We start from the raw sequence: 27,201 nt of genomic DNA on the forward strand, positions 1-27,201 counted from the left end.
GCTGGAGGATCATTATTAGTGCAAAGGAAAAGCTTCAAGTAGATAACTTTTCAGTCCTGACATTCTGTGATTATTTGCCTGCTTCCACGGTGGTCATTTACACCTGTAGGCTTTTCTTGGACCACTGCTATGTTTCCTGGTGTTTTCTTTCTTTTCCTTTTTTTTTTTTTTTCTTGAGGCAGAGTCTTGCTCTCTCCCCCAGGCTGGAGTGCAGTGGCGTGGCCTGATCTGCGCTCACTGCAAGCTCCACCTTCCAAGTTCACACCATTCTCCTGCCGCAGCCTCCCAGGTAGCTAGAACTACAGGCGCCCGCCACCACCACGCCCGGCAAATTTTTGTATTTTAGTAGAGACGGGTTTCACTGTGTTAGCCAGGATGGTCTTGATCTCCTGACCTCATGATCCACCTGCCTCGGCCTCCCAAAGTGTGGGGATTACAGGCGTGAGCCACTGCACCCAGCTGTTTCCTGGTGTTTTCATAGGCTCCAATATGCATGCTAAGTACTCATAGCTGCCTCTGCTTTCTCCTTGTAACGGACGTAGGTTGTTTACCATAACCACCCCTTAAAGCTGGCTGGGCACACGTTACCATTTCAGGTTATTAAGGGCAATTCTTAGATGCCCATGTTATAAAAATATGAACAGTGAAGGTTGCTTCCTGAGTTCTGTTGTCCTACTAAGACATCAGAAATACCATCTAGTCCTTTTAAAAGCTTCCATTGTGGCCAGGAGCGGTGGCTCACGCCTGTAATCCCAGCACTGTAGGAGGCTGAGGTGGGCGGATCACGTGGTCAGGAGTTTGAGATCAACCTGGCTACCATAGTGAAACCCCCTCTACTAAAAATACAAAAATTAGCCAGGCGTGGTGGCGCGTGCCTATAGTCCTGGCTACTCAGGAGGGTGAGGCAGGAGAATGGCTTGAACCCAGGAGGTGGAGCACTCCAGCATGAGTGACAGAATGAGATTCTGTCTCAGAAGAAGAAGAAAAAAAGCTTCCATTGTGTGGTAACTTTCTCCATTCCTGACAGGCCATTCTCTTCACTTTTGGAGTTTTCAGCTGCTAAAAAGCCTTCACAAAATGTACTCCACCATCTCTTCCTGTTTAGAATCTGAATCTGTCTAATCATCCTCCTATGATAACGTGGTCAAGAGTTTGATGTTCTGGGCCGGGCGCGGTGGCTCACGCCTGTAATCCCAGCACTTTGGGAGGCCGAGGCGGGCGGATCACAAGGTCAGGAGATCGAGACCACAGTGAAACCCCGTCTCTACTAAAAATACAAAAAATTAGCCGGGCGCGGTGGTGGGCGCCTGTAGTCCCAGCTACTCAGGAGGCTGAGGCAGGAGAATGGCGTGAACCCGGGAGGCGGAGCTTGCAGTGAGCCGAGATCGCGCCACTGCACTCCAGCCTGGGCGACAGCGCGAGACTCCGTCTCAAAAAAAAAAAAAAAAAAAAAAAAAAAAAGAGTTTGATGTTCTGTCAGAGTTCAGAGTTAAAATTCTAGCTTTTCCACTTACTAGTTGTGTGACCTTGGGCAAGTTTTCTCAACTCCCCTCTACTGTAGTTCCCTCATTTTATAAAATGAAATAACACCAGCTTCGTGGGGGTGCTTGTGAAGATTAATAAGCTGATGTAGGTAAAATACTGAGCACAGTCCCTGGCATACACTTAAGCACTCAATATTGGCTCTCTTCATGAACTAGGTACCAATTAACTGATGATCGTAATATTGTTGCTTTCCTCTTTCTAGGCTTTATGGCTCTATTTTATTTGTTACTGAGGGGTAAAAGATAAATGTTTACCATCACCTAGAATTGGGTTCTGGCCTCTAAAGGAGCCTGAGGCTTAGATGAGTTATTGGCTTTGGAAGCTGGCCTCCAAATTACTGCGCTAATTTATATTTTTCATTAAAAACTCAGCTTGCCTCTTCTATATAGCTGTCTTTCCTGGCCCTGAAACCCTAGTGTTTCGCCATAAAGGATTTTAAAATTAAGGGGTCATAATTCTCTCCCCACGATGTGTGGATTAATGGTAAGAAGGTGCACAGAACATAATATTCTTACGTTGAACGAAATAAAAGCAAAGATTTGGCTGTTTCTCATCTTTGAAGCATGAATCAAGAGGTACTATGATGAAGCATAGTTTTTCTTTATATAGGTGTGTAGAACTTTACCAAAAAAATCACTAGTTCAGCCATCAGTAGATCTGGATCCTAGGCTTTTCGCTGTCACCAAGATGCTGTGACCTCTAACCTTGTATACAGGTTTGCTTTGTACCTTGCGAGGTTGAGCATTAGAGAGTTAAGTAAAGTGCCTAGCATCATACCTGGTGCACAGAACCCAAAACGGTAGGTATCATGTAGCAGTTCTGAAAATCTAGCCCATCAGGATGATGCAAATGGGTGCGTTCGGCAGTGAGAAGGGGAACCACATCTTGACACATCCGGTCGAAGGAAGAGCGCGGAAGTAGAGTCGCGCGGCAGCAAAGACTACGCCTCCCACCGTGCTTTCCGGCGGGGCCGGCCCGTCTTGCCCAGAGTCGCCCTGCAGCGATCGCGCGTCTTTCCACCGAGGCCCCGGATGTAGAGTCCCTCCCGCCCGTTCAGTGGTCATGGCCTCACAGTGACGCTAAGACTTGGGGCTCTCTCATTGGCTGTAACTCTTCTACTGGATTGGAAGCAAAAAAAGAGGCGGTGCACAAGGCGAAAGGTGCCTGTGACTACAGCCAATCAGAAGCGAGGCCGGGCTTTGGCGGGAGGTGGGAACACTGTGGCCATTCGAATTTGGCGCGAGCGCGGTTGTGTTTTGCTGCTGCCGGTGTGCAGTTTGTTCAGGGGCTTGTGGTGGTGAGTCCCTGAGCCTGCGTGTGAGAGACGTGAGAAGGATCCTGCACTGAGGAGGTGGGAAGGGGAGGATTGCTCGAGGAGGCCTGGGGTTTGTGAGGCAGCGGAGTTGCGTGAAGGCTGCGGGTTCCGGCGAGGCCCGAGGTAAAGTGAAGGTAAAAGAGCTGAGCTCGCTGGCGGTCTGAGGTCAGGATCAGGGAAAGGGCAGGTGCCCTCAGGGTAGTTATAGCAGTTGTGCGTGGTGTGAAGGAGCTGAAAGTTGTAGGAAGGAAATATTCTGGGGTGCGTTGAGAGCTGCCTAGAATGAGGACTGAGTGCAGAGGCGGAGAGAACTGAGGGAAGACGGAACTGTAGTGTGAGGACTTGGGAGAGAAGAGACTAAATGTGGCGGATGCTGGGCTGAACTGGTGATAAAGACACCCCGCGTTCCTGGAGAGAGGGAATTAGAAGTTCTATATAAATCAATTCATGTAACTGTTTTTTTTTTTTTTTTGAGACGGGGTCTCGCTCTGTCGCCCAGGCTGGAGTGCAGTGGCGCGATCTCAGCTCACTGCAAGCTCCGCCTCCCGGGTTCACGCCATTCTCCTGCCTCAGGCTCCCGAGTAGCTGGGACTACAGGCGCCCGCCACCTCGCCCGGCTAATTTTTTGCATTTTTAGTAGAGAAGGGATTTCACCGTGTTAGCCAGGATGGTCTCGATCTCCTGACCTCGTGATCCACCCGCCTCGGCCTCCCAAAGTGCTGGGATTACAGGCGTGAGCCACCGCGGCCAGCCGTAATTTTTGTATTTTTACTACAGACGGGGTTTCACCATGTTGGCCAGGCTGGTCTCGAACTCCTGACCTCAGGTGATCCGCCCGCCTCGGCCTCCCAAAGTGCTGGGATTACAGGCGTGAGCCACCACGCCCGGCCTATTTCAGGTAACTTCTTATTGCATGACTCAATTGGTTAAGAACTTGGGCTCTGGCGCCAGAATGCCTGGGGTTACATACCTGTTTTTCTGTGACTTTGGGCCACTGTTTATCTCAGTTTTCTCATGTGTAAAATAAAGGCTAATAGTAGTACCTACCTCTTTAAGATAATTTTTAAACGAATTGGTACCTAAAGTGTTTATAACAGCGGCTTCCACGTAGTAGGTAGACAACAAATGTCAGCTGTTCTTGCATAGATTTGGATGTGAAGCAAAACTGAATGCTAAAATATTGTGATAACATAATTAAGAAATAAGTGTTAATCATCAGTATAAATTTATTTATTCTCTTCACTTTCACATATTGACTAGTTGTCCTGTTATTTTTTTTTAATCTAGCTGTGCTGCCATCATGCCTCAAACCCGATCCCAGGCACAGGCTACAATCAGTTTTCCAAAAAAGAAGCTGTCTCGGGCATTGAACAAAACTAAAAACTCAAGTGATGCCAAACTAGAACCGACAAATGTTCAAGCTGTAACCTGTTCTCCTCGTGTAAAAGCCCTGCCTCTCAGCCCCAGGAAACGTCTGGGTAAACCATCCATTATATCACCTTTTCACTAGCAGCTCGTGACCTTTCTTTTCTCAGTAAGATGTGTGTCCTTTGAAGGAGCTTTCTAAGTTCAGTTAAGACTTTTTTTTTTTTTTTTTTTTGAGACAGTCTTGCTCCATCTCCCATCCTGGAGTGCAATGGTGCGATCTCAGCTCCCTGCAACCTCTGCCTCCCAGGTTCAAGCGATTCTCCTGCCTCAGCCTCCCAAGTAGCTGGGATTACAGGCGCCCACCACCACGCCTGGCTAATTTTTTTTTTTTAGTAGAGACAGGGTTTCGCCATGTTGGCCAATCTGGTCTCTGACCTCCTGATCTCAGGTGATCCACCTGCCTCGGCCTCCCAAAGTGCTGGGATTACAGGCGTGAGCTACGGCTCCTGACCCTAAGACTACTCTTCATCTGAGTTATTTTCAGAATGGTTGCTAAGTGCTTACCAAACTCCAGAGTTAAGCCACTTACTGAAGTCACTTTCTGAACTACTTAATAGGTCTGATCTTCAATTCCTTAATGCTGAACTTAGTTCTGTCAGTGTTTTAAGTTACCATGTAGTTACACGGTATTATGAAATTTAACCTCAATATTTGTGAAATTAAAAGAAACAAAAAGGTGACATGCTGGATATTTTCCGTCCTTTAGAACAGTGGTTGGTAATTCTTTCTTGTTTTGGAACATTTGTTTTTAAATGGGGGGGTGATTTGGTTGTTTCTGGAGACAAGTTTGGTTGTTACAGCTGGGTGTTGCTACTGGCATAGTGGGTAGAGGCCAGGGATGCTGCTAAACATTACAATGCACAGGACAGCTCCTTGACAATGAAGAATCATTTGGTTCAAGATGTCAGTGGTGCCAATATTGAGAAAACCTGTTTCAAAACAGCCTTACAATTTCATCCTGGTAAAACCCGTTTGGTTTCTACTAAATGCAGTAGTCCTCACTTATCTATGGGGGATACATTCCAAGACCCCCAGTGGATGCCTGCAATTGAGGATAGTACCAAACCCTACGTATACTGTGTTTTTGATCTGATAACCAAGCCAGCTACTAAGTGACCAGTGGGTGGATAGCATATACAGTGTGGATATGCTGGCTGAAGGGATGATTCATGTCTCTGGTAGGATGGTGTGGGATTTCATCATGGTACTAAACTGCATGCAATTTAAAACTTGTCAATTGTTTATTTCTGGAATTTTCCATTTAGTATTTTCAGACTGAGGGTAACTAGAACGGTGGATAAGGGCACTACTGTAGTAAGATCAGTGGTGCCATCTGGTGGCCAATATTTGCTGCTAAGTGAGAAGGCATTTCATGTTGGTGGTTCTAAGGTAGAAATTCACCTCTTTCTGGGAGAGGCAGAGGTCTTGCACATCCTTTTACTATCCAGACTGACTACATTTTGATTTTATTATGTTTCAGGTGATGACAACCTATGCAACACTCCCCATTTACCTCCTTGTTCTCCACCAAAGCAAGGCAAGAAAGAGAATGGTCCCCCTCACTCACGTACACTTAAAGGACGAAGATTGGTATTTGACAATCAGCTGACAATTAAGTCTCCTAGCAAAAGAGAACAAGCCAAAGTTGACCAAAACAAAATACTTTCTTCAGTTAGAAAAAGTCAAGAGATCACAACAAATTCTGAGCAGAGATGCATATTGGAGAAAGAATCTGCATGTGTGAGACTATTCAAGCAAGAAGGTTTGTTCTTCCATGGCAACTGTTAGTGCAGCCATTGTAACCAAGGCTGATGACTCCAAATGAACCACCCAGTGGGTCTTCTCAGTCACCTTCTGTTGTGTCTAATTGACCTTTTATGTCTGGCACAGGCACTTGCTACCAGCAAGCAAAGCTGGTCCTGAACACAGCTGTCCCAGATCGGCTGCCTGCCAGGGAAAGGGAGATGGATGTCATCAGGAGTTTCCTGAGGGAACACATCTGTGGGAAAAAAGCTGGAAGCCTTTACCTTTCTGGTGCTCCTGGAACTGGAAAAACTGCCTGCTTAAGCCGGATTCTGCAAGACCTCAAGGTACATTGAGAGTCTGAATTATGATGCTCTTGGTAAATGATACTTGGGTGTGTTGTTTTTGAAACAGGGTCTCACTGTCTTGTCCAAGCTGGAGTGCAGTGGTGTGATCTCGGCTCACTGCAGCCATGACCTCTTGGGCTCAGGTGATCCTCCCACCTCGACCTCCTGGATAACTGGGACTACTGGCACTCACCACTACGCCCAGCTAATTTTTTGTAGAGACAGCGTTTCACCATGTTGCCCAGACTTGTCCTGAACTCCTGAGCTCAAGCAATTGGCCTGCTTCAGCCTCCAAAGTGCTGGGATTACAGGTGTAAGCCACTGTGGCTGGCCAGCACTTAGTTTTTAAGAGTTAAGAAAGAGGGCTAGGCACAGTGGCTCACACCTGTAATCCCAGCACTTTGGGAGGCCGAGGTGGGCGGATCACCTGAGGTCAGGAGTTCGAGACCACCTTGGTCAACATGGTGAAACCCTGTCTCTACCAATAATAGAAAAAAAAAATTAGCCGAGTATGGTGGCAGGTGCCTATAGTCCCAGCTACTTGGGAGGCTGAGGCAGGAGGATCGCTTGAACTTGGGAAGCAGAGGTTGCAGTGAACTGAGATTGCACCACTGTACTCCAGCCTGGGTGACACAGCAAGACTCCATTTCAAAAGAAAAAGGAAAAAAAAGAGTTAAGAAAGAGTAGGCCTGGTGTGGTGGCTCACGCTTCTAATTCCAACACTTTGGGAGGCTGATGCGGGTGGATCACCTGAGGTCAGGAGTTCAAGGCCAGCCTGGCCAACAGGGCAAAACCCCATCTCTACTAAAAATACAAAAATTGGGCCGAGCGCGGTGGCTTACGCCTGTAATCCCAGCACTTTGGGAGGCCGAGACGGGCGGATCGCGAGGTCAGGAGATCGAGACCATCCTGGCGAACACGGTGAAACCCCGTCTCTACTAAAAAATACAAAAAACTAGCCGGGCGAGGTGGCGGGTGCCTGTAGTCCCAGCTACTCGGGAGGCTGAGGCAGGAGAATGGCGTGAACCTGGGAGGCGGAGCTTGCAGTGAGCTGAGATCCGGCCACTGCACTCCAGCCCGGGCTACCGAGCAAGACTCCGCCTCAAAAAAAAAAAAAAAAAAAAAAAAATACAAAAATTAGCTGGGTGTGGTGGTGTATCCCTGTAATCCCAGCTACTTGGGAGACTGAGGCAGGAGAATCACTTGAACTTGGGAGGCAGAGGTTGCAGTAAGTTGAGATTGTGCCATTGCATTTCAGCCTGGGCAACAGAGTGAGACTCTGTCTCCAAAAGAAAAGAAAAGAAAGAGTAGAAGTTTTGAAGATTGAAGGTTTCTTCAAAACAAGACATTTGTAATTTCGTTGTTTAAATCTTTCCAAATGAAAGTAGAGCTTCCTTACGCGCTGTTAGCTCTTCAAAGACATTTTAGGCTCTATCAGATCTTTATTTTCTGAGGCCAAAATAACTACCATGTTTGCATTTTTTTTCCAGAAGGAACTGAAAGGCTTTAAAACTATCATGCTGAATTGCATGTCCTTGAGGAGTGCCCAGGCTGTATTCCCAGCTATTGCTCAGGAGATTTGTCAGGAAGAGGTATCCAAGCCAGCTGGGAAGGACATGATGAGGAAATTAGAAAAACATATGACTGCAGAGAAGGGCCCCATGATGTAAGTATTGTTCTGCTTCATGTTGCTCTGTGAAAATCTGCAAGGTCTGTTGCCCATAAAAAGTACATTTTGTATATTTGCTCTCTGAAGGATAGTTACATAAGCTTAAAGGGAAAGAAGAGAAGGAAGATACACCTAATTTTAAATTGGATTACTTGTAGATGATGTGGAGTATCCTTGTAACAGTAACTAGAGATAGGATAGATTATGATCTTTAAACTGGTCTGAGCTTTAGGAAAGTGACCTGAAGACAGCCTATACCAAACATTAGAGGGTTAGGAAGGTGAATATGGATCCTAACTGTTTCTCTTTTTATAGTGTGTTGGTATTGGATGAGATGGATCAACTGGACAGCAAAGGCCAGGATGTATTGTACACACTATTTGAATGGCCACGGCTGAGCAATTCTCGCTTGGTGCTGATTGGTTAGTGCTCAATTGTTAATGTTACGTGGTGGTTTTAAAGTATTTTTTTTTTAAATATATATTCAGCTTATTTATCAACTATTTTATCTTAAACCAGCTTTCTGCCTTGTCAAAATAGAAAGTTAAATGACTAGGTACATCTTACCTAATAGATATATCTTATCAATTGGGATGGGGTAGGAGACAACTGTGAAGCAACATTAAGATGCTAGATTCTATAACTGGAAATTTATTTAGCTTTCAGAGGATTTAGTTTTCCCTTTAGGATAATGTGACCAATGATCAATGTTGTTGATCTCCTCCTTAGGTATTGCTAATACCCTGGATCTCACAGATAGAATTCTGCCTAGGCTTCAAGCTAGAGAAAAATGTAAGCCACAGCTGTTGAACTTCCCACCTTATACCAGAAATCAGATAGTCGCTATTTTGCAAGATCGACTTACTCAGGTCAGTGCCAACTATTTTGCCAAATTATGTGTTTCTTGGATCACCTGTGCTAGGAAAATTTAACAATAGTTTTAAAATATTTTTGCCTTGATTGCTTTATTAATGGAGCAAGAAGTTCCTGTGGACCATAGTGAGAACATTTTTATGTGCATTTCTGCTTCATTCATTTACTGGGTTTCTCAGTGTTGAAATAAAATCAGGAGTTAGAGGAATTTTGAGATGGAGTTTTGCTCTTGTCGCCCAGGCTGGAATGCAATGGCATGATCTCGGCTCTCTACAACCTCTGCCTCCCGGGTTCAAGCAATTCTTCTGCCTCAGCCTCCCGAGTAACTGGGGTTACAGCACCCGCCACCACGCCCAGCTAATTGTTATATTTTTAGTAGAGCTCGGGTTTCACCATGTTGGCGAGGCTGGTCTCGAACTCCTAACCTCAGGTGATATGCCTGTCTCGGCCTCCAAAGTGCTGGGATTACAGGTGTGAGCCACTGTACCCGGCCTCAAGTGCTTTCTTTAATGACTTTTAAAAAATAGGGCCTATGAAAAAACTTTTTCTGTTGAAAGTAACTAGATATTTTATTTTTGCTAATTTCAGTTCTTTGCTTTTTTTCCATTTATGAACTTCTACCACATCCATACAAAATGCTTAAATGTGTGAAAACTCTCAAATATCTCCATTATTTATGAGAAGAAAAGGCATCTTTTTGACCCTAAAGAGTTGCCAATCAAGTTTAGGGTTAAATGTGAAAATATTTATGCTTGGGACATAAATTACCGAGGGAGAATCCTATAGTTCAAACTGTCATATTCTATGTCTTGTCTTAAGGTATCTAGAGATCAGGTTCTGGACAATGCTGCAATTCAATTCTGTGCCCGCAAAGTCTCTGCTGTTTCAGGAGATGTTCGCAAAGCACTAGATGTTTGCAGGTGAGTTATGGCACTGTTGCCTCCTTTTATTAAAAAAAAAAGAAATGCTGTTAATTGTCTCATGTAACTCAAGTGAATGTGGCTTAAGAGGCTCTGTTCTGCAACTTTTTTACGCTCAGAAAGGAGGACTTGTTTCTCAGTGGGGAGCTCTGGATTTCCACCGTGTTAATGTCTGAAACATTATCAGTCCATTACCTACAGAGGGAGAAACAAATGAGATGTTGCTGGCACTCCCTGTGGTGATTATAGATTGGTTAATTACATTTGTATTAAAAAAGACTCCAGTTTACTTTTCCATTAGCTGGTCTCAAGCAGGTTTATTTATGGACCTGAACCATCTTTGCCTTTAGACTTTTTCCCTTCCTTTCCTTTTGTGAGCACCCCTTCTTCCCTCCAGCTGGTGGTCCCCCATAGTTGTACTCCAGACCTCTTTCTCCCTTCCCATCCCCCTGCCCCTCCTGCTGGGGAAAGCCTCTGTGCTGACTGATGAAATTTCTTCCTTCCCAGTAGGGACGCTGGGTCCATTAAAATGATACTTGCTGTGCTGGCCTGCTGGTCCAACCTCCCCCTATTGCCATGCAGAAGACCCAGGTCTGGCTTATGGCTTCCTGTGGGCAAAGTACTTTGGAGAGAGCAGTGGGAGAGTAAGCTCTTCCTATTGCTAGATTGCATGATCCTGAATTTGAAAGTTTCCCCTAATCAGCAAACTACTTGGGTAAAGACTGCAACTATGAGCAATAGTCATGTAGGCTAGGGTGGATTAGCCTACACATATCCTATGTATTTATAACTGAAGATATCTCTTTTAGGTTTGGTGTGTATGGGTGGTGCTGGCTCCCTTTAGTTAGTCACCCACACTACATATCCTCTCTCCTACCCATGACATTTTCTCCTCATCCAAGATGTTATCATTGGCTTAATGTATGATGACCTACTTGGCATCTATTAGGAGGAAACCATTGAAGTTTCTCAAATCTGACGTCCATGAATTATTTCAAAGCAATTAAGTCCCCTTATCTGAGAAATAACCCAGTTTTGTTTGGGGGCTTTAAAATTACAAAACATCATAATTTTAAAGTTAGACATAGGATATGTATAGGCTAAACCATGTTAGCCTACATGACCATTGTTCATAGTTGCAGTCTTTAAGCAATGGTCATTAATGTGCCTGCTTTTGAGGCTGGTGGTTTGGTATGGTGTTTGGTTTGGCTCACACTAAATTAATTTTAGAAATTTTTTTTATAGGAGAGCTATTGAAATTGTAGAGTCAGATGTCAAAAGCCAGACTGTTCTCAAACCACTGTCTGAATGTAAGTAGTTTATCTTCTTCTTGTCTTCCTTTGTAACTGGAAGCTTAGCTTTTCTGAGGAAAGAGGTAAAAAGATGAAATGAACATAGTTAAATCCAAAATCACCCATTTTTATGTGTGTCTGTGTTTTTAGTCTGTTTCATCTACTTTATTTCAATCTTGCCTGCCAGTACTATAGTTCATGCATTACTGGAAATGAGTTCCCAGGGTATTGCGTAAATGGCTGGGACAGAGTAAGTTTTCTTTCCAAGCTCTAGAAATGAAACTTGTAGACAATGAGGTTGGATCAGCTCTCTATGTGCTTATGTTGCCAGCACTTTAGGTCTCAATATAGGTGAAAGCAAAGCCTGATAAATAAAGGAGAATTGGGTAAAAGAATTGTGAGGCCAGAGGCCCGGCGCGGTGGCTCAAGCCTGTAATCCCAGCACTTTGGGAGGCCGAGACGGGCGGATCACGAGGTCAGGAGATCGAGACCATCCTGGCTAATACGGTGAAACCTCGTCTTTACTAAAAAAATACAAAAAACTAGCCCGGCGAGGTGGCGGGCGCCTATAGTCCCAGCTACCCGAGAGGCTGAGGCAGGAGAATGGCGTAAACCCGGGAGGCGGAGCTTGCGGTGAGCTGAGATCCGGCCACTGCACTCCAGCCTGGGCGACAGAGCGAGACTCCGTCTCAAAAAAAAAAAAAAAAAAAACAAGAATTGTGAGGCTAGGTGTGGTGGTTCACACCTGTAATCCCAGCACTTTGGGAGGCCAAGACGGGAGGATCGCTTGAGCCCAGGATTGTGAGACCAGCCTGGGCAATATAGTGAGACCTTGTTTCTACAACAAAATTTTAAAAATTTTGCAGCCATTAGAAATATGAGTTCATATCCTTTTTAGGGACATGGATGAAGCTGGAAACTATCATTCTCAGCAGAGTAACACAGGAACAGAAAACCAAATACCACATGTTCTCATTCATAAGTGGGAGTTGAACAATGAGAACACATGGATGCAGGGAGGCGAACATCACATGCCGGAGCCTGTCAGGGGTGAGGGCCAAAGGGAGGGAGAGCATGCTGGACTTAAAACCTAGATGAGGGGTTGATGAGTGCAGCAGGCCATCATGGCACATGTATACCTATGTAACAAACCTGCACATTCTGCACATGTACCCCAGAACTTAAAGTTAAAAAAAAATATTAGACAAGCATGGCGTGTGCCTATAGTCCTAGCTACTTGGGAGGGTGAGGCAGGAGAATCACTTGAGCCGGAAAGGCAGTGGTTGCAGTGAGCTGAGATTGTGCCACTGCACTGCCAGCCTGGGCAACAAAGTGAGACTCTGTCTCAAAAGAATAATAAGAAGAAAAATTATAAGTTCAACTTGGGATAGATATCTCAAGCTTTTAAAGAAGTCTAGAGGGTAGAGGTAAAAATATCATACTGCTACAGTAAGCTACACGCTATCACAAATGACAAAACTAATTTTCCATTCCCTCAGCCCTGTTGTTTCGGTTGTGGCAAATGTAAAATGGCCATGAACTACATATCTTACAGTATTTGATATCCGGTGTTAGTCTTTATAAACAGAATAGTAAGATTTGATTGTTTCTTTTTCACTCCTACACTGGCTGGGAGTTAGTAAAATTGTTTCTGGCATTATAGTTCTGCATGAAATCTTTCTTTTTTTCATCAATTTGCTGAAATAAAATAATTAAAAATATTTCAGAAGTGGCCAAAAATAGTGCTTAGGCTAATAGTAGGCAATATATACCAATGTATAGACTTAGATACTGGTTTCTTCTTCCATTTCAACTTTTCAGATTATTCCCTTTTCCTCCTTTTTCCCCACCAGTAACATTTAGGCTTGTCACTGGCCCCTGTGAGCACCACTAGCACAAACATAATTAAAAGAGGTAAAGAGGTTGTAAGTTCTATCTTTTGACTTCGGGTTTGTGTGGGATTGGCTTTTTTCTTTTTCTTTTTTTCTTTTTTCTTTTTGTGTCAGACAAGATTTTGCTCTGTCTCCCAGGCTGGAGTCCAGTGTGCAATTATGGCTGGTGCGATCATGGCTCACTGCAGCTGCAACCTCCCAGGCCCAAGCAGTCCTCTCACCTCAGCCTCCCCAGCTCCAGCTACTGCTAATTTTAAAATTTTTGTAGAGTCAATGGGTGGAGGAGTCTCCTTATGTTGCCCGGGCTGGTCTCAAACTCCTGGGATGAAGTGATTCTCCTGCCTCAGCCTACCACAGCTTTGGAATTACAGGCATGAGCCACCATACCAGGTTGAGATTGGCTTTTAATGGTTCCAGAAAGCTACAGGGAGAATGACTTCAACTAAATATAAGAAGAAAATTTCTAATAACTAGAACTAACTGGGCTTCCTTGAAACATAGTGGGTTCTCCAGCATTGAAGATATTCAGACAAAAGCTGGATAGATGCCACTTGTTGAGATTGTTTTAGAGAGGACTCGGCCATTGGGTGGGGAGTAAAAATAGACTTCTAAATTCCTTTCACTTTTAAGATTCTCTTGATCTGTGATCTCCGGTTTCTCCATTAGTCCTCTGCAGCATCCCTTTGTGGTAATATAATATTATAGAAGTAAATTGTTGTGGGACAACTGCAAGTGATTTCAGGAAGTAACTTCAGGCAAAGGTTGTTACAGAGCACGTTTCTCTGTCTTGAAATTCATGCATCTCCAAACGATGAGGCCATAGTCTTTTTTTTTTTTTTTTTTTTTTTTTTTTGAGACAGGGTCTTGCTCTGTCACCCAGGCTGGAGTACAGTGGCGTGATCTTGGCTCACTGCAACCTCCTCCTCCCAGGCTCAAGCCATCCTGCCACCCCAGCCTCCTGAGTAGCTGGGACCACAGGCACACACCACCACACCCCGCTGTTTTTTTGTATTTTTAGTAGAGATGGGGTTTCACCTTGTTGCCCAGGCTGGTCATGAATTCCTGAGCTCAAGCCATTAGTTATTTTTCCTGATCCTCTCCCTCCACCCTCCTATAGGCCCCAGTGTGTGTTGTCCCCTCTGTGTGTCTACGTGTTCTCATCATTTAGCTCCCACTTAGAAGTGAGAACATGTGGTATGTGGTTTTCTGTTCCTGCAGTAGTTTGCTAAGGATATAGTCTTATGCAGCTTATTGGCAATTTCCCAACCCCTAGCTTTTATTAAGATGATGATATCTGACCAGGCATGGTGGCTCACGCCCATAATCTCAGCGCTTTGGGTGGCGGAGGAGGGCAGATTGCTTGAGCTAAGGAGTTCAAGACCAGCCAGAGCAACATGATGAAACCCCATCTCTACAAAAAATACCAAAAAAAAAAAAGATGGTGCTATCTGCTAGCATATCTAGTGACATTTTCTCAAGTGTTGCTCTACTGCTGATCAGCTTGGGCAAGTGAACCAAACCTCAAAGGTCATTTGGGGAAGCCCTCTGAAGGACTGATATGGTAGTGACTTCACTAACCACATTTAGCCGCTCATTTGATCCAAAATATTAGGGAATTTTCCAACCTTTTTTTTTCCTTTTTTTTTTTTTTTTTTTGAGACGGAGTCTGGCTTTGTTGCCCAGGCTGGAGTGCAGTGGCCGGATCTCAGCTCACTGCAAGCTCCGCCTCCCGGGTTTACGCCATTCTCCTGCCTCAGCCTCCCGAGTAGCTGGGACTACAGGCGCCCGCCATCACGCCCAGCTAGTTTTTTGTATTTTTTTTAGTAGAGACGGGGTTTCACCATGTTAGCCAGGATGGTCTCGATCTCCTGACCTCGTGATCCGCCCGTCTCGGCCTCCCAAAGTGCTGGGATTATAGGCTTGAGCCACCGCGCCCGGCCTTTTTTTTTTTTTTTTTCAAGACGGAGTTTCACTCTGGCGCCCAGGCTGGAGTGCAGTGGCCCGATCTCGGCTCACTGCAACCTCTGCCTCCCGGGTTTAAGTGATTCTTCTGCCTCAGCCTCCCAAGTAGCTGGGATTATAGGCACCCGCCACCACATCCAGCTAATTTTTTGTATTTTTAGTAGAGACGGGGTTTCACTGTGTTGGGCAGGTTGGTCTCAAACTCCTGACCTCAGGTGATCTGCCCACCTTGGTCTCCCAAAGTGCCGGGATTACAGGCATGAGCCACTGCACCCAGCCTTTTTTTTTTTTCCTTTCTTAATTACCAAGCACAGTCACCATATTTGCTTCAAGGTTCTGTTATTCTGTACCTCTGAGATACTAGGAACTAGCCTGGCGTGGTGGCATGCACCTGTAATCCTAGCTACACAGGAGGCTGAGGCGGGAGGATCACTTGAGCCCAGGAAGCCAAGGCTGCAGTGAGCCATGCTAGTGCCACTGCACTCCAGCCTGAGCGACAGAGATCCTGTCCCCGCCCCCCCCCCCCCCCCCCCCCCCCCCCAAAAAAAAAAAAAAACAATAGTTCTCTGGTCCTTTCATGACGTGGGTTTTGTCCCTCTGACATTAAATTACATTCCATAAGACAAAATAGCTCACTATTTGGCCCAGAGAAAGGGTAACCCTACTTTTCAAGTCATCCCACATTATTTTGACATCTTTAAGAGAATAGCGTTATCTCTCATCCTTTGGCCTCTGGTAAGAGAGAACCTCTGCTTTGCCACCATGTGACCGTACTTGAATTTCCTTTAGCTCAAACTTAGTATCATCCGTCTCATCATGCATACACACACACAATATTTTAGAAAACGAATTAAGCTTGACTTATTTACTTTATAGGTAAATCACCTTCTGAGCCTCTGATTCCCAAGAGGGTTGGTCTTATTCACATATCCCAAGTCATATCAGAAGTTGATGGTAATAGGATGACCTTGAGCCAAGAAGCACAAGATTCCTTCCCTCTTCAGCAGAAGATCTTGGTCTGCTCTTTGATGCTCTTGATCAGGCAGTTGAAAATCAAAGAGGTCACTCTGGGGAAGGTAAGTTGGGATGGAGCAGACAGAGCGGAGGTAGAGATCAGAATCTGCTTTGCAGAGCAGGTATTTTCCAAAAGGCCTATGATACTTCAGCTGATATGAATTTAAAATGGATTTTAACAGTAAGAATTAACACTGGTACTCTATAAAAGGCACCTATTTCCCTTGGGTTGTGGTTGAGCGTTTACCATTAATCTTTTCCCCATACTCCCCTTCATTTCTGCATCTCTCTATGAAATACATAAAGCCCCTTTCCTACATTACTGTATAGGTTTTCGGGAATATCTACAGAAGCCTGTTCAAGGATTTTATTGAAAAGAGGAAGAAATAGGATATTCAGATAAGTTTTTGCAAACCCAGACTCAGGTTTCTTAAATGCTTAAAGGCTATAAGCAATGTGACTTTTAAGCAGCATTTGTTCTCCCTTGTTTCCTACCAGTTATATGAAGCCTACAGTAAAGTCTGTCGCAAACAGCAGGTGGCAGCTGTGGACCAGTCAGAGTGTTTGTCACTTTCAGGGCTCTTGGAAGCCAGGGGCATTTTAGGATTAAAGAGAAACAAGGAAACCCGTTTGACAAAGGTACAACTGCTTTTTTGTGACAGTGTTTTTAATTGTTCTATTTTGTAGAGTGATGCTAAAGTAAAGGTTTATTGTTAAATGAGATGACCACAATTAGTTAAACAAGTCGATTTTTGTTAGGTAAGGTTTAAGGTGTATAAAGATGGGAGTGTGATATGAATATTTTTTCAGGCCATTGGAAAAAAAAAGTAGTAGAGACTTTTGTCTTTTGTGAGAAAAGTTTAATATGGTATAAGTTTGTGTACTGACAACTTTGCTTTTATGAGTTCTCCAGTGTGAAAAATCCTTTTCTTTTCTTTACAGGTGTTTTTCAAGATTGAAGAGAAGGAAATAGAGCATGCTCTGAAAGATAAAACTTTAATTGGAAATATCTTAGCTACTGGATTGCCTTAAATTCTTCTCCTACACCCCACCTGAAAGTATTCAGCTGGCATTTAGAGAGCTACAGTCTTCATTTTAGTGCTTTACACATTCGGGCCTGAAAACAAATATGACCTTTTTTACTTGAAGCCAATGAATTTTAATCTATAGATTCTTTAATATTAGCACAGAATAATATCTTTGGGTCTTACTATTTTTACCCATAAAAGTGACCAGGTAGACCCTTTTTAATTACATTCACTACTTCTACCACTTGTGTATCTCTAGTCAATGTGCTTGCAAGTGTACAGATCTGTGTAGTGGAATGTGTGTATATTTACCTCTTTGTTTGCTCAAACATGAGTGGGTATTTTTTTGTTTGTTTTTTGTTTTTTGTTTTTGAGGCCGCATCTCACCCTGTTGCCCAGGCTAGAGTGCATTGGCGTGTTCTCTGCTCACTGCAGCATCCGCTTCCCAGGTTGAAGCGATTCTCTTGCCTCAGCCTCCCGAATAGCTGGGATTACAGGTGCCCACCACTGTGCCCAGCTAATTTTTGTATTTTTAGTAGAGACAGGGTTTTACCATGTTGGCCAGGCTGGTCTTGAACTCCTGACCCTCAAGTGATCCACCCACCTCGGCCTTCCAAAGTGCTGGGATTACAGGCGTGAGCCACCATGCCCAGCCATGAGTGTATTTTGTTAAGAACTTTGAGGTTAGGGTAAGAAGAATGAAAATGATCCAGAAAAATGCAAGCAAGTCCACATGGAGATTTGTAGGACACTGGTTAAAGAATTTCTTTCTTTTTGGAGTATACTATGTTCATGGTGCAGATACTATGACATTATGGCATTTTAAAGACTCGTTGAGTTTCTTGGGCACTCCCAAGGGCGTTGGGGTCATAAGGAGACTGTAACTCTACAGATTGTGAATATATTTATTTTCAAGTTGCATTCTTTGTCTTTTTAAGCAATCAGATTTCAAGAGACCTCAAGCTTTCAGAAGTCAATGTGAAAATTCCTTCCTAGATTGTCCCACAGTCTTCGCTGCCCTTGGATGAAGCCACTTATTTCAAGATGCTTACTTTGGGGTTGGGTTTTCATCTAAACACATTTTTCCAGTCTTATTAGATAAATTAGTCCATATGGTTGGTTAATCAAGAGTCTTCTGGTTTTGGTTTGGTGGCATTAAATGGCAATTTGTGACTGAGACACCAGAGGGCACCATTATAACATTGACTGCTTTGAAAGGGGATGCTTGAGGCTGAGGTAGTTTTGAGGGAAAGGGGGAAGTTCTAGTTTGATTTGTTTGAGAGATTGCTGTACTTTTATAACTCAAGCAAATGCTTGAAGTGTAAACCATGTGTGATACGAATGATCTGAGAGCCAGTGACCAAGTCTGCTTTTCCCAGAGCTCTCCTGCTGCCGCCTCTACCTTTCTGACATGGCCTTCCATTTGGGAACTTGATATGTGTACAAATGATATGTTGGCCGCTGTTTCATTCATCCTGACCACTGTATCCTTGTAATGTGAGCTGAACTACAACAGGTGGTATGGGATAGAGGCAGGGAAAGCAGAGAGAGCCCTCTGAAATGAACACTACCCACTGGTGTGTGTAGCACAAGATAGTCTGTAGGCATGAGCCTGAATGTTGTTCTCACACTCCTTTACTAGAGCATTCATTCCCTCTGAAGGCAGTTTGAACATGGAAACACAGTTCTATACCTAGAAGGTTGGAAAGTGTCTGGGAGTATAAGGGTTAACAGGCATAATTGCAAAGATTGTCCAAAGACTGATGGAGAGCAGAGACTGAATGGGATTGAGAACAGATGCGAAGCTTGATTTAAATTACATTTTATTGGATGCTGCAGCCTTAAGAGACGTGACTGCTTTACAGTTTGTTTCCACACTGTGGGCAGCTGCTGTCTGTTCTGTGTCCACAATAGGATCCTGCCCAATAAGGAGCAGCCTCCCCACCTCGTTGTGTTTGAGGCTTGGCGCCTTCGTCTTAACTGTAGGGCTTGAGTCAGGAACATGGCTTGACTCGCAGTGGGGCTGCTATGTATCCTCCCTGGCTTCCAGCCAAAATCACATTGGTAGATTCGAATTTGTTTCCCCTCTATCTCCTTTCTCTCTCTTTCCCCTGGTTTTGAAAATAGGGTTTTCTGTCTACTGATTTGTTAGTTTCCTTTTCTTTACTTCTCCCCTCACTGTCAATTTCTAGGTCATTGCTGCTCTTAAGACTTTAGCAATTGGAACAGGGTTGGTTCTGTCAATGATGCGTGAAGCAGACTTAGTGTCCCTGCTTGGCTTGCGCTGCCCTTGTGGGAGCAAAAACTGATATATGTTTGTCAGTAAAGTCTTAAGTGTAATTCAGACTGCTGAGGAAGAAAGCCCTTTTCTTGCTGGCTTTTCTCACTGAAGCTGAGAGCTACAGGAAGGTGGTAGGAGTTTTAGTGGGATGGGATGGGATGGGATGGGCTTGTGGTTAGCAGTTTTTGCCACGATCATAGGCTGCTTCACTTAGAGCAGTGGCAAAGATGCTGACCTACATTCTTCCTTTTGAAGGTGATGAAGTGTCTGTCTATATCCTGGTTTATCTCTCACCCCCACCCCAAGGAAGCTGATTAAGCTTCCATAGAGTATTGGATATTGCCATGGAAAGAGCATAGACAAAATAAATTGGTGTGTATTTCAACCCCAGAGCTGCCACAGACATTTCTGGCTCAATGGAGACTTGCTTGTGGCTAGCTAACTCTGCAAGAATGTGTGAGGTCCAGGCTGGGCGTGGTGGCTCACGCCTGTAATCCCAGTACTTTGGGAGGCCGAGGCAGGTGGATCATCTGAGGTCAGGAGTTTGAGACCAATCTGGCCAACATGGCGAAACCCTGTCTCTACTAAAATAAAGTAGCCAGGCATGGTGGCGTGTTCCTGTCATTCCAGCTACTGGAAGGCTGAGGCAGGAGAATGACTACAACCCGGGAGGCAGAGGTTGCAGTGAGCCGAGGTAGCACCATTGCACTCCAGCTTGGGCGACAGAGTGAGACTGTCTCAGAAAAAAAAAAATGCCGGGTGCGGTGGCTCACACCTGTAATCCTAGCACTTTGTGGGGCCAAGGCAGGTGGATCACTTGAGGGTCAGGAATTCAAGACCAGCCTGGCCAACATGGCGAAACCCTGTCTTTACTAGAAGTACACAAATTCACCTGGCATCGTGGTACACACCTATAATCACAGCTACTCGGGAGACTGAGGCAGGAGAATTGCTTGAGCCTGGGAGGTGGAGATTGCAGTGAGATGAGATCATGCCACTGTATTCCAGCCTGGGTGACAGAGTAAGACTGTCAAAAAATAATGTGTGAAGTCCAATCTACCCAGGGATCAAAAAGTTGGCAGAGCCTTATTCTCTCTGAGCCCCCCGTTTGCATTCCTCCCTATCTTTACTAAGTGTCCCTTTGAATATACATCAGGCCAGGTGTGGTGGCTCATGCCTGTAATGCCAACACTTTGGGAGGAGGCAGCAGCGGGAGGATTACTTGAAGTCAGGAGCTTGAGACCAGCTTGGGCCACATAGTGAGACCCCCCCTTACCCTTCTCTACCAAAAAAATCTTAAAAATTAGCTGGGCATGGTGGCATGCACCTGTAGTCCTAGCTACTCGGGAAGCTGAGGCGGGAGGATGCTTTGAGCCCGGGAGTTCAACTCGGCATGGGCTGTGATCACACCACTGCATTACAGCCTGGGTGACAGAGTGAGACCCTGTCTCTAAAAGTAAAAGAAAGCAGATACACCAATAAGAATGAGAAGTTGGGAATAAGATGTGACTTTGTGACTTCGGTTTTATATATATATATATATTTTGGTTTTATATATATATATATATATATATTTTTTTTTTTTGGTAAGACTGAGTCTCGCTCTGTCACCCAGGCTGGAGCAGTGGCGCGATCTCTGCTCACTGAAAGCTCCACCTCCCAGGTTCACGCCATTCTCCTGCCTCAGCCTCCTGAGTAGCTGGGACTACAGGTGCCCACCACCACGCCCGGCTAATTTTTTCTGTATTTTTAGTAGAGACGGGGCTTCACTGTGTTAACCACGATGATCTCGATCTCCTGACCTCGTGATCCGCCCGCCTCGGCCTCCCAAAGTGCTGGGATTACAGGCTTGAGCCACCATGCCTGGCTGGTTATATATTTTTTAAATATCTTGAGAGGTGTTAACCTTGACTGCTGAGGGAGAACAAAAGAGAGCCAAGATTGAAATTTTATTTACATTTGTATCTGTCCCTAGCAATTAGCGTAGTGCCTAATACCTCGTAGGTACTCAATAGTTGCTGAACAGATAAATTAACCAAATAAGATGCTGCCTTTTCCTCCATGGTGAGAACAGTTCCAAGGTGAAGGTAAATGTTGGTACTTTTGCACAAAGGTGGAGCAGGCCTCTGCATAAGAAGGGTGCTCAGTCTTAGAAAATGTGTCTTGGCACAGTTTTGGAGCATTAGCCTCACAGATGCATTCCAATCACTCCCTCTGATGTAGTGGCATTTTGCTTGAGGCAACTTCCATGTTGCTGGTGGGACGCTTTGGCTGTGCGGGGAAGAGTCTCACCTACAGGCTGGCAAGAGGGCTGCCTGTCTGGATGTTACGCAGTGTGGCTAGATTGGCTAGAAGTTGGGTCTCTAGGCAAGGGTTTAGGGAGAAGCCCATCTTTGATATCCCACTTTTTTTTTTTTTGAGACGGAGTCTCGCTCTGTCGCCCAGACTGGAGTACACTGGTGCGATCTCGGCTCACTGCAAGCTCTGCCTCCCGGGTTCACGCCATTCTCCTGCCTCAGCCTCCTGAGTAGCTGGGACTACAGGTGCCCGCCACCACGCCCGGCTAATTTTTTGTATTTTTAGTAGAGACGGGGTTTCACCGTGTTAGCCAGGATGGTCTCGACCTTCTGACCTTGTGATCCGCCCGTCTTGGCCTCCCAAAGTGCTAGGATTACAGGCGTGAGCCACTGCGCCCTGCCTGATATCCCACTTTTTAACTTGGGGAAAGTTGTGATCTCAGGTTCCTCCTGAAAAGATAAGGTACCTTCTAAGATACCTTCTCTTAAGCTACAAACAGTGCAGGTCTTCCTCTTAGAAGCAGTGTGTTCTGTAAGGGGAGAAGGTGTGCCCTCTGGCCTCCCCTTGATTTTCAACCCCAGCCCCAAGGCACTGGCAGTGGAAGTTAATTGGGTGCAAGGGGCTTGGGTAAAGGCTGAAGACTGGCGAAAGGAGAGAGCCAGCTTCGTTTTTTAAAAAGCTCTAATTGAGTTCTGAATCAGCCTCACTCCCTTTGATCCCTCCTCTGTTTCCCACACTGCCTGAAAGAGCTAGATCAGCACTTTATAACAAGGGTGCGCCTGCTCCCCGCACCACCCCCCCTCTCCTGACGCTCTCTGCTGCCGCCATCCACTGCTTGTCTCCTTCAGTTAAGATAATGAAGATGCTGAGAGATAAAATGTGTATTTAATAAGGGTGGGGGTAGGGCGGCGGAAAGGGGCAACCAGGGCCTTCCCTAGTTTGGGGCCTCGCCAAGACTTAAGCTGAAAGCAAAGCTAGAGTAAGACTTGGCCCCAGGGTGTGGGGGTTTCTGGGCCTCAATCCAGCTGACTTCACTGCCTGCTGTTTGCCCTAAATTCCCCCACCTCCACCCTCTCACCCCCACACTGCTTTCTTCTTGCTCCCAATGGGAAAAAGGACTCTTGCTTCGACTTTCTTTTCAGCTGGTAACTTGGCCTTTGGTGCGGTGCCCCCCACCCCAGTGTCAGCTGCAAGGTCGGGCTAGGGCAGCCCCCTCTAGCCTAGGCCTGTAGAAGCTGTGGGTTCACAGTGGGGGGTGAAAAAGCTGGAGTTAATGAAGACCAGCTGCTAGTCTGGGTTCTGCCTACAGCTAGCTGGAGGCCGGCCTTTGGTGGTGGTTGATGGGGGGTGGGGTGACCTCCATCCATGGGCACAAGGATATCCTGTGGCAGCTAGGCTTGTGCTTCTCTCTGAGCTTAGTTTTATCCTTAGTCTGTAAGAGAGTAGTCTGTTTTCTTCTTCCCCTACTCCTCTCCTCCCCAAATAACACTCAGCTCTTACTGAACTTTATAACTGTAGTGGTGGCCCAGCTGAGATCTGAGGATCTCCAAACCCTTTTGTAAACACTCATTAACTGCCTGGGAAGAACGAAGAGCCCTGTTTAACAGCTGGGAGAGAACTGAGGCACATTAGGGTGAAAGGCTTGACCTAAACTCACCCCATGGACTCCACCCTGGGGCCTTCCATCCTTAGTCCAGCTCCTTTACTCAGTTCTTCCTGCAAGACAGAAAGAGGTGGAGGCATTGCTGGTGTCTTCTCCCCTTCTAGGCAAAGGCCATGCCCTCTCCCCTCAAGTCTGTCCCTGACTTCCTCTGGCCCTTCCCCTCATGACATTTTCCCTGCTCTGCTGCTAGAGATATGTGCAACTCTCCTTGCAAAATGTTCTCAATCCACAACTTCAGAATTCTTATCCACCTTTCTCTTGCCCATGTAGCCCACCAAACCTGAATTCTCCCTTTTGAGCTACTGAGAAGACTGGCTATACTAAACCGAATCACTGACCTTGAAGTTGATCTGTTGTATTGAAGTCCCTCTGCCCCTAGATTTATCCTAAATGGTATCTAGGAAAATATTCTCTCTTCAACTTGTTTATTCTGGTCATAAAGATTCGGGACATTGGCCGGGCGCGGTGGCTCAAGCCTGTAATCCCAGCACTTTGGGAGGCCGAGATGGGCGGATCACGAGGTCAGGAGATCGAGACCATCCTGGCTAACACGGTGAAACCCCGTCTCTACTAAGAAATACAAAAAATAGCCGGGCGAGGTGGCAGCGCCTGTAGTCCCAGCTACTCGGGAGGCTGAGGCTGGAGAATGGCGTGAACCCGGGAGGCGGAGCTTGCAGTGAGCTGAGATCCGGCCACTGCACTCCAGCCTGGGCGAAGCGCGAGACTCTGTCTCAAAAAAAAAAAAAAAGATTCGGGACATTACTAAGGGCTGGGTAGGGGCACTAGTTGACCTCTAGATTCTGCGTCCTGTTCTTCCACTGCCAGTCACCATTTCCAGTAATAGATGGAACCCAAAGTCCTTTTTTGTTTTTTTCTCCTTCCCTAACCCCACCTGTTTATACTCTTGCCTATATATGTACATTTGCAGACCCCACACATTCCCAGGTACACATACATTGGTCCTACCTTTTCCCCCCTGTTTCCAGCTGCCATCTAAGTGAGCCTGCACTTTTTACATGCTGAAAATCTGTTTGTTTGTTTTTTCCCCCTGGATGGCCTCCTAGGCACTTGGGAATAACTGGGAGGGATGAAGGGACTCCTGCAGTCCATGAGGAAGAGGACAAAAGTGAGCGCCCAACCAAATGAATGCTCCCTTCCCAAAACCTCTAGCCAAATGCCTTAGCAGGAGTGGCAGGGAAAGAGATCTTAACCCCACCTCCAGCACCAAAACCTAAATCCATCTGCTCAGGGCAGGCAGGAAGAAATGTCTATTTTCTCCTGTTTCATGCCATCCTATCCTCAAGTTGTCCATATGCTGTGTATTTGAGACAGGGAACTGTTCCTGTCCCCAGCCGACGACCAGACGCGCATCTTTCTTCCAGTGGGTTATTTCTTCCCAATCAGTCCTCCGCTCTGCGCCGGCTGACCCAGTGGAAGAGGGCGGGGAGAGCCTTCTGTTTGACGAGTGGGCTTTAGGACCCAACGGGAACCCGTGCCTCTTGCAGCAGCCTAACCCAGAAGCAGGGGGGAATCCTGAATCGAGCTGAGAGGGCTTCCCCGGTTCTCCTGGGAACCCCATCGCCCCCCTGCCAGCACACACCTGAGCAGGTAGGACCATGCACACCCCTTCCCAATTCTTCTTTGGCCGCCTTTGACCCTGGCCTCTGCTTCTGATCTAGCCGTTTCCCTCTCGCCAGTTCTGGCTTTCCCCATCCCTCCTCTCCCGTCGCTCACTGTAGTCCTGGGAGGTGGGAGCCTGGGAACAGTGGGGTGTCTGAAAGCTCAGAGCCCCCTGCACCCTCCAGTACCCTTCCTGCGTTTCTCCTGAGGCAGTTCCCGGTCTCTAGCTAAGAGTGGGGAGTAGGGGGAAGGTCTGCCCAGGCCCCACGCCCTTGCACCCTCCTTTGCAGTATTGCCTAATACCCCTTCCCCCACCCCACCTAGACTGGAGAATTGGCAAGTGCTGGGGTAACAGAGGAGAGAGCCAGAGAGAGACATGAGCTTTCCCCGAGGGATTTCTTTCTTGCTTCCTCGCCCAAAGAACTCAGGACTTTGCCCCCACTACCTACTCACCTTGTAGGGGAACTAATGTCCCCTTCCAGGTTCATCTCACACTTGGGTGGCTAAAGGCTTTGCTGGAGGGTAGTGGAGGTTGTGAGCATTTTGGTGACCTTTTCCTCTAGGAAAGTTCTTTCAGCTTAGAGCCCCCATCGCTGTCAACATCTCAACACCTGCTGCAGAAACCCCCACCCCACCCGTGTGTGTGTGTGTGTGTGTGTGTGTGTGTGTAGAGACAATGTGGTTGTAAGAGCTAGAAGCTTTGGATAGAGGTGGCAGCATGCATTGAAGGGGAGGGATACCAGAGTGTGGCCCAGGCCAGAACAGGCTCAGTCCAGATGGCTAGGGAAGGGAGTGTAGACCAGATTGAGGAGGTCACCCAGCCTTGCCAGCTTCCTGAGCTCCTTGGCTTTCAGAATCTCAGGCTCCTGGTGTTTCTCTAGAGCTACGAGGTCCCCAAGCTTCTGCCCCACTACAGGCTCTCTGGGAGAGGGCTAGATGGCACCTACTGTTTACAGTGGCTTATTTTTCTCTCCTGTGGTGGGCAGACAGGCCCTGCTCTCTGAAGATCTAGGGCATGTCATTCTGGTTTGGTGGGTTTACAGGAAGGGTGTACATCTTGTATGAGTTACCATGTGTGAGTGTGTATCTTGCTTCTGGGGGTAGTAGACTGGGGAGGGGGTGATAGAAGAGACTGGTCACACTGAGGGAACTCCTCTAGCTCTCAGTGTGTGGTAGGAGTGGGTGGCATGTCCCCATCTGGTAGCTCTGTCTAGGTGTGGGGTGTGCTCTGCATTCTTCCATGACTCCCTGGGTCCCCTAAAGGTTGGTTTTGGAGGACACGGTGGATAATGGAGTGGCTTCAGACTTCCCTCTGGTCTTGATCCAAGAAGGAAAGTAGAGATTCTGACTGCGAGCAGTGGACTGGGAATCAGAGGACTGAACTGGAGACTTAGCCTGGTTACTTAACTATGTGTGTTTATATATGTCTTCCCCTTTGCTAAGCCTCAGTTTCTTCATTTGTAAAAATGGCTATCAGTAGCAAGCAGGGACATTGCCACCAAGACCATACAGAGAATGTATCATAAAGCTCACTGCAAACGGTAGTAATGGCTGGGGGGATCTAGGATGGAATCCTCTTCCTAAATCTAGGTCAATCTCTCTGCCTTTAGTTTTCTTCCCCCATCCTTTGCCCATCTGGGGGATGGAGGAACCAGGCAGGGCTATTGCCCTGGGTACTGCAGAATTCCCCTAATGCAGGTTGTAGCTGTTGCCAGAGCACCTGTGGTCACAGAGTACAGATCTCTCCACCAGGCATTTCTTCCTCTGGGGCCCCATACTTGCTCCCCTGAGCCATGTCTCCACCTTCCTTCTGCCATCCCTGCTTGGCGTCCTTGTCTCTCTCTCCCCTGCCCAGTGGCCTCCTTGTCCGGCTCACTGGGCAGGAGCCCTAATCGGATTCGACAGCTGAGATATGTGTGGCGGCTAAGAGCAGGCGGGAGGGAAGCCAGTGGGAGGATGGTATGAGGACTGCCCCTGGCACTGCCCCGGCCTCCCGAGCACCACCTTGGGCCTGCTGATTTCTTACTTGGCTTGGCCCCAAGGAAGGGGTGCCAGAGGAAGCTCAGGAATGAACAGGCTGAGGTCTGGAGACTAGGAGAGGAGGAAACACACCAAGGTCCTGAGGACCTGGTTGATATTTGATGACCTTAATGTCAGTGTCTCTGACTCTGACAAGGAGGAAAGGACAGCGATGAGCCAGGCTGACCCCCGCCACCCCATTCCCATAGCCCCACTTTCTTCTCTCTTCTTGTTCAGAAATGCGTTCACTTTGCCTCCTCTAGACCCTTTGGCCAGTACCTCCTTGTGGGTC

General features: G+C 46.4%; 2 protein-coding genes across 6 annotated transcripts in view; both read left to right on the forward strand.

Moving 5' to 3' along the window:
* The first annotated feature begins 1,467 nt into the window (after positions 1-1,467).
* CDC6 (cell division cycle 6) lies at positions 1,468-18,152 on the forward strand. 5 transcript variants are annotated; one of them, XR_001896410.3, is made up of 12 exons: positions 1,468-2,994; positions 4,148-4,338; positions 5,769-6,050; positions 6,179-6,378; positions 7,869-8,044; positions 8,363-8,469; positions 8,777-8,916; positions 9,740-9,840; positions 11,086-11,150; positions 15,863-16,062; positions 16,331-16,639; positions 16,943-17,014. XR_001896410.3 is itself a non-coding variant. In XM_009190547.4 (12 exons), the coding sequence occupies exons 2-12, from the start codon at positions 4,161-4,163 to the stop codon at positions 17,030-17,032; spliced, it is 1,680 nt and encodes a 559-aa protein (XP_009188811.1). In that variant the 5' UTR covers positions 1,470-2,994; positions 4,148-4,160; the 3' UTR covers positions 17,033-18,152. The 5 variants fall into 5 exon arrangements, 4 of the variants coding, with proteins under 4 accessions (XP_009188811.1, XP_009188812.1, XP_009188813.1 ...); XM_009190547.4 differs by having other exon boundaries at positions 1,470-2,994; positions 16,499-16,639; positions 16,943-18,152; XM_009190548.4 differs by having other exon boundaries at positions 1,470-2,896; positions 16,499-16,639; positions 16,943-18,152.
* Positions 18,153-24,767: 6,615 nt separating this feature from the next.
* RARA (retinoic acid receptor alpha) overlaps positions 24,768-27,201 on the forward strand; it is a 48,465-nt gene continuing 46,031 nt past the window's right edge. Inside the window, exon 1 of the mRNA XM_009190553.2 lies at positions 24,768-24,878. The gene's annotated coding sequence lies outside the window, so the exon portion shown is untranslated. The remainder of the gene's footprint in view (positions 24,879-27,201) is intronic.

This window comes from Papio anubis, chromosome 17 (assembly GCF_008728515.1).
Source record: "Papio anubis isolate 15944 chromosome 17, Panubis1.0, whole genome shotgun sequence".
Classification (NCBI taxonomy): domain Eukaryota; kingdom Metazoa; phylum Chordata; class Mammalia; order Primates; family Cercopithecidae; genus Papio; species Papio anubis.

Coding starts and splice junctions, on each gene's coding strand:
- CDC6 (XM_009190547.4), top strand. CDS start 4,161: ATGCCTCAAACCCGATCCCAGGCACAGGCTACAATCAGTTTTCCAAAA. Junction 4,339..5,768: donor CAGCCCCAGGAAACGTCTGG/GTAAACCATCCA, acceptor ATTATGTTTCAG/GTGATGACAACCTATGCAAC. Junction 6,051..6,178: donor GAGACTATTCAAGCAAGAAG/GTTTGTTCTTCC, acceptor TGTCTGGCACAG/GCACTTGCTACCAGCAAGCA.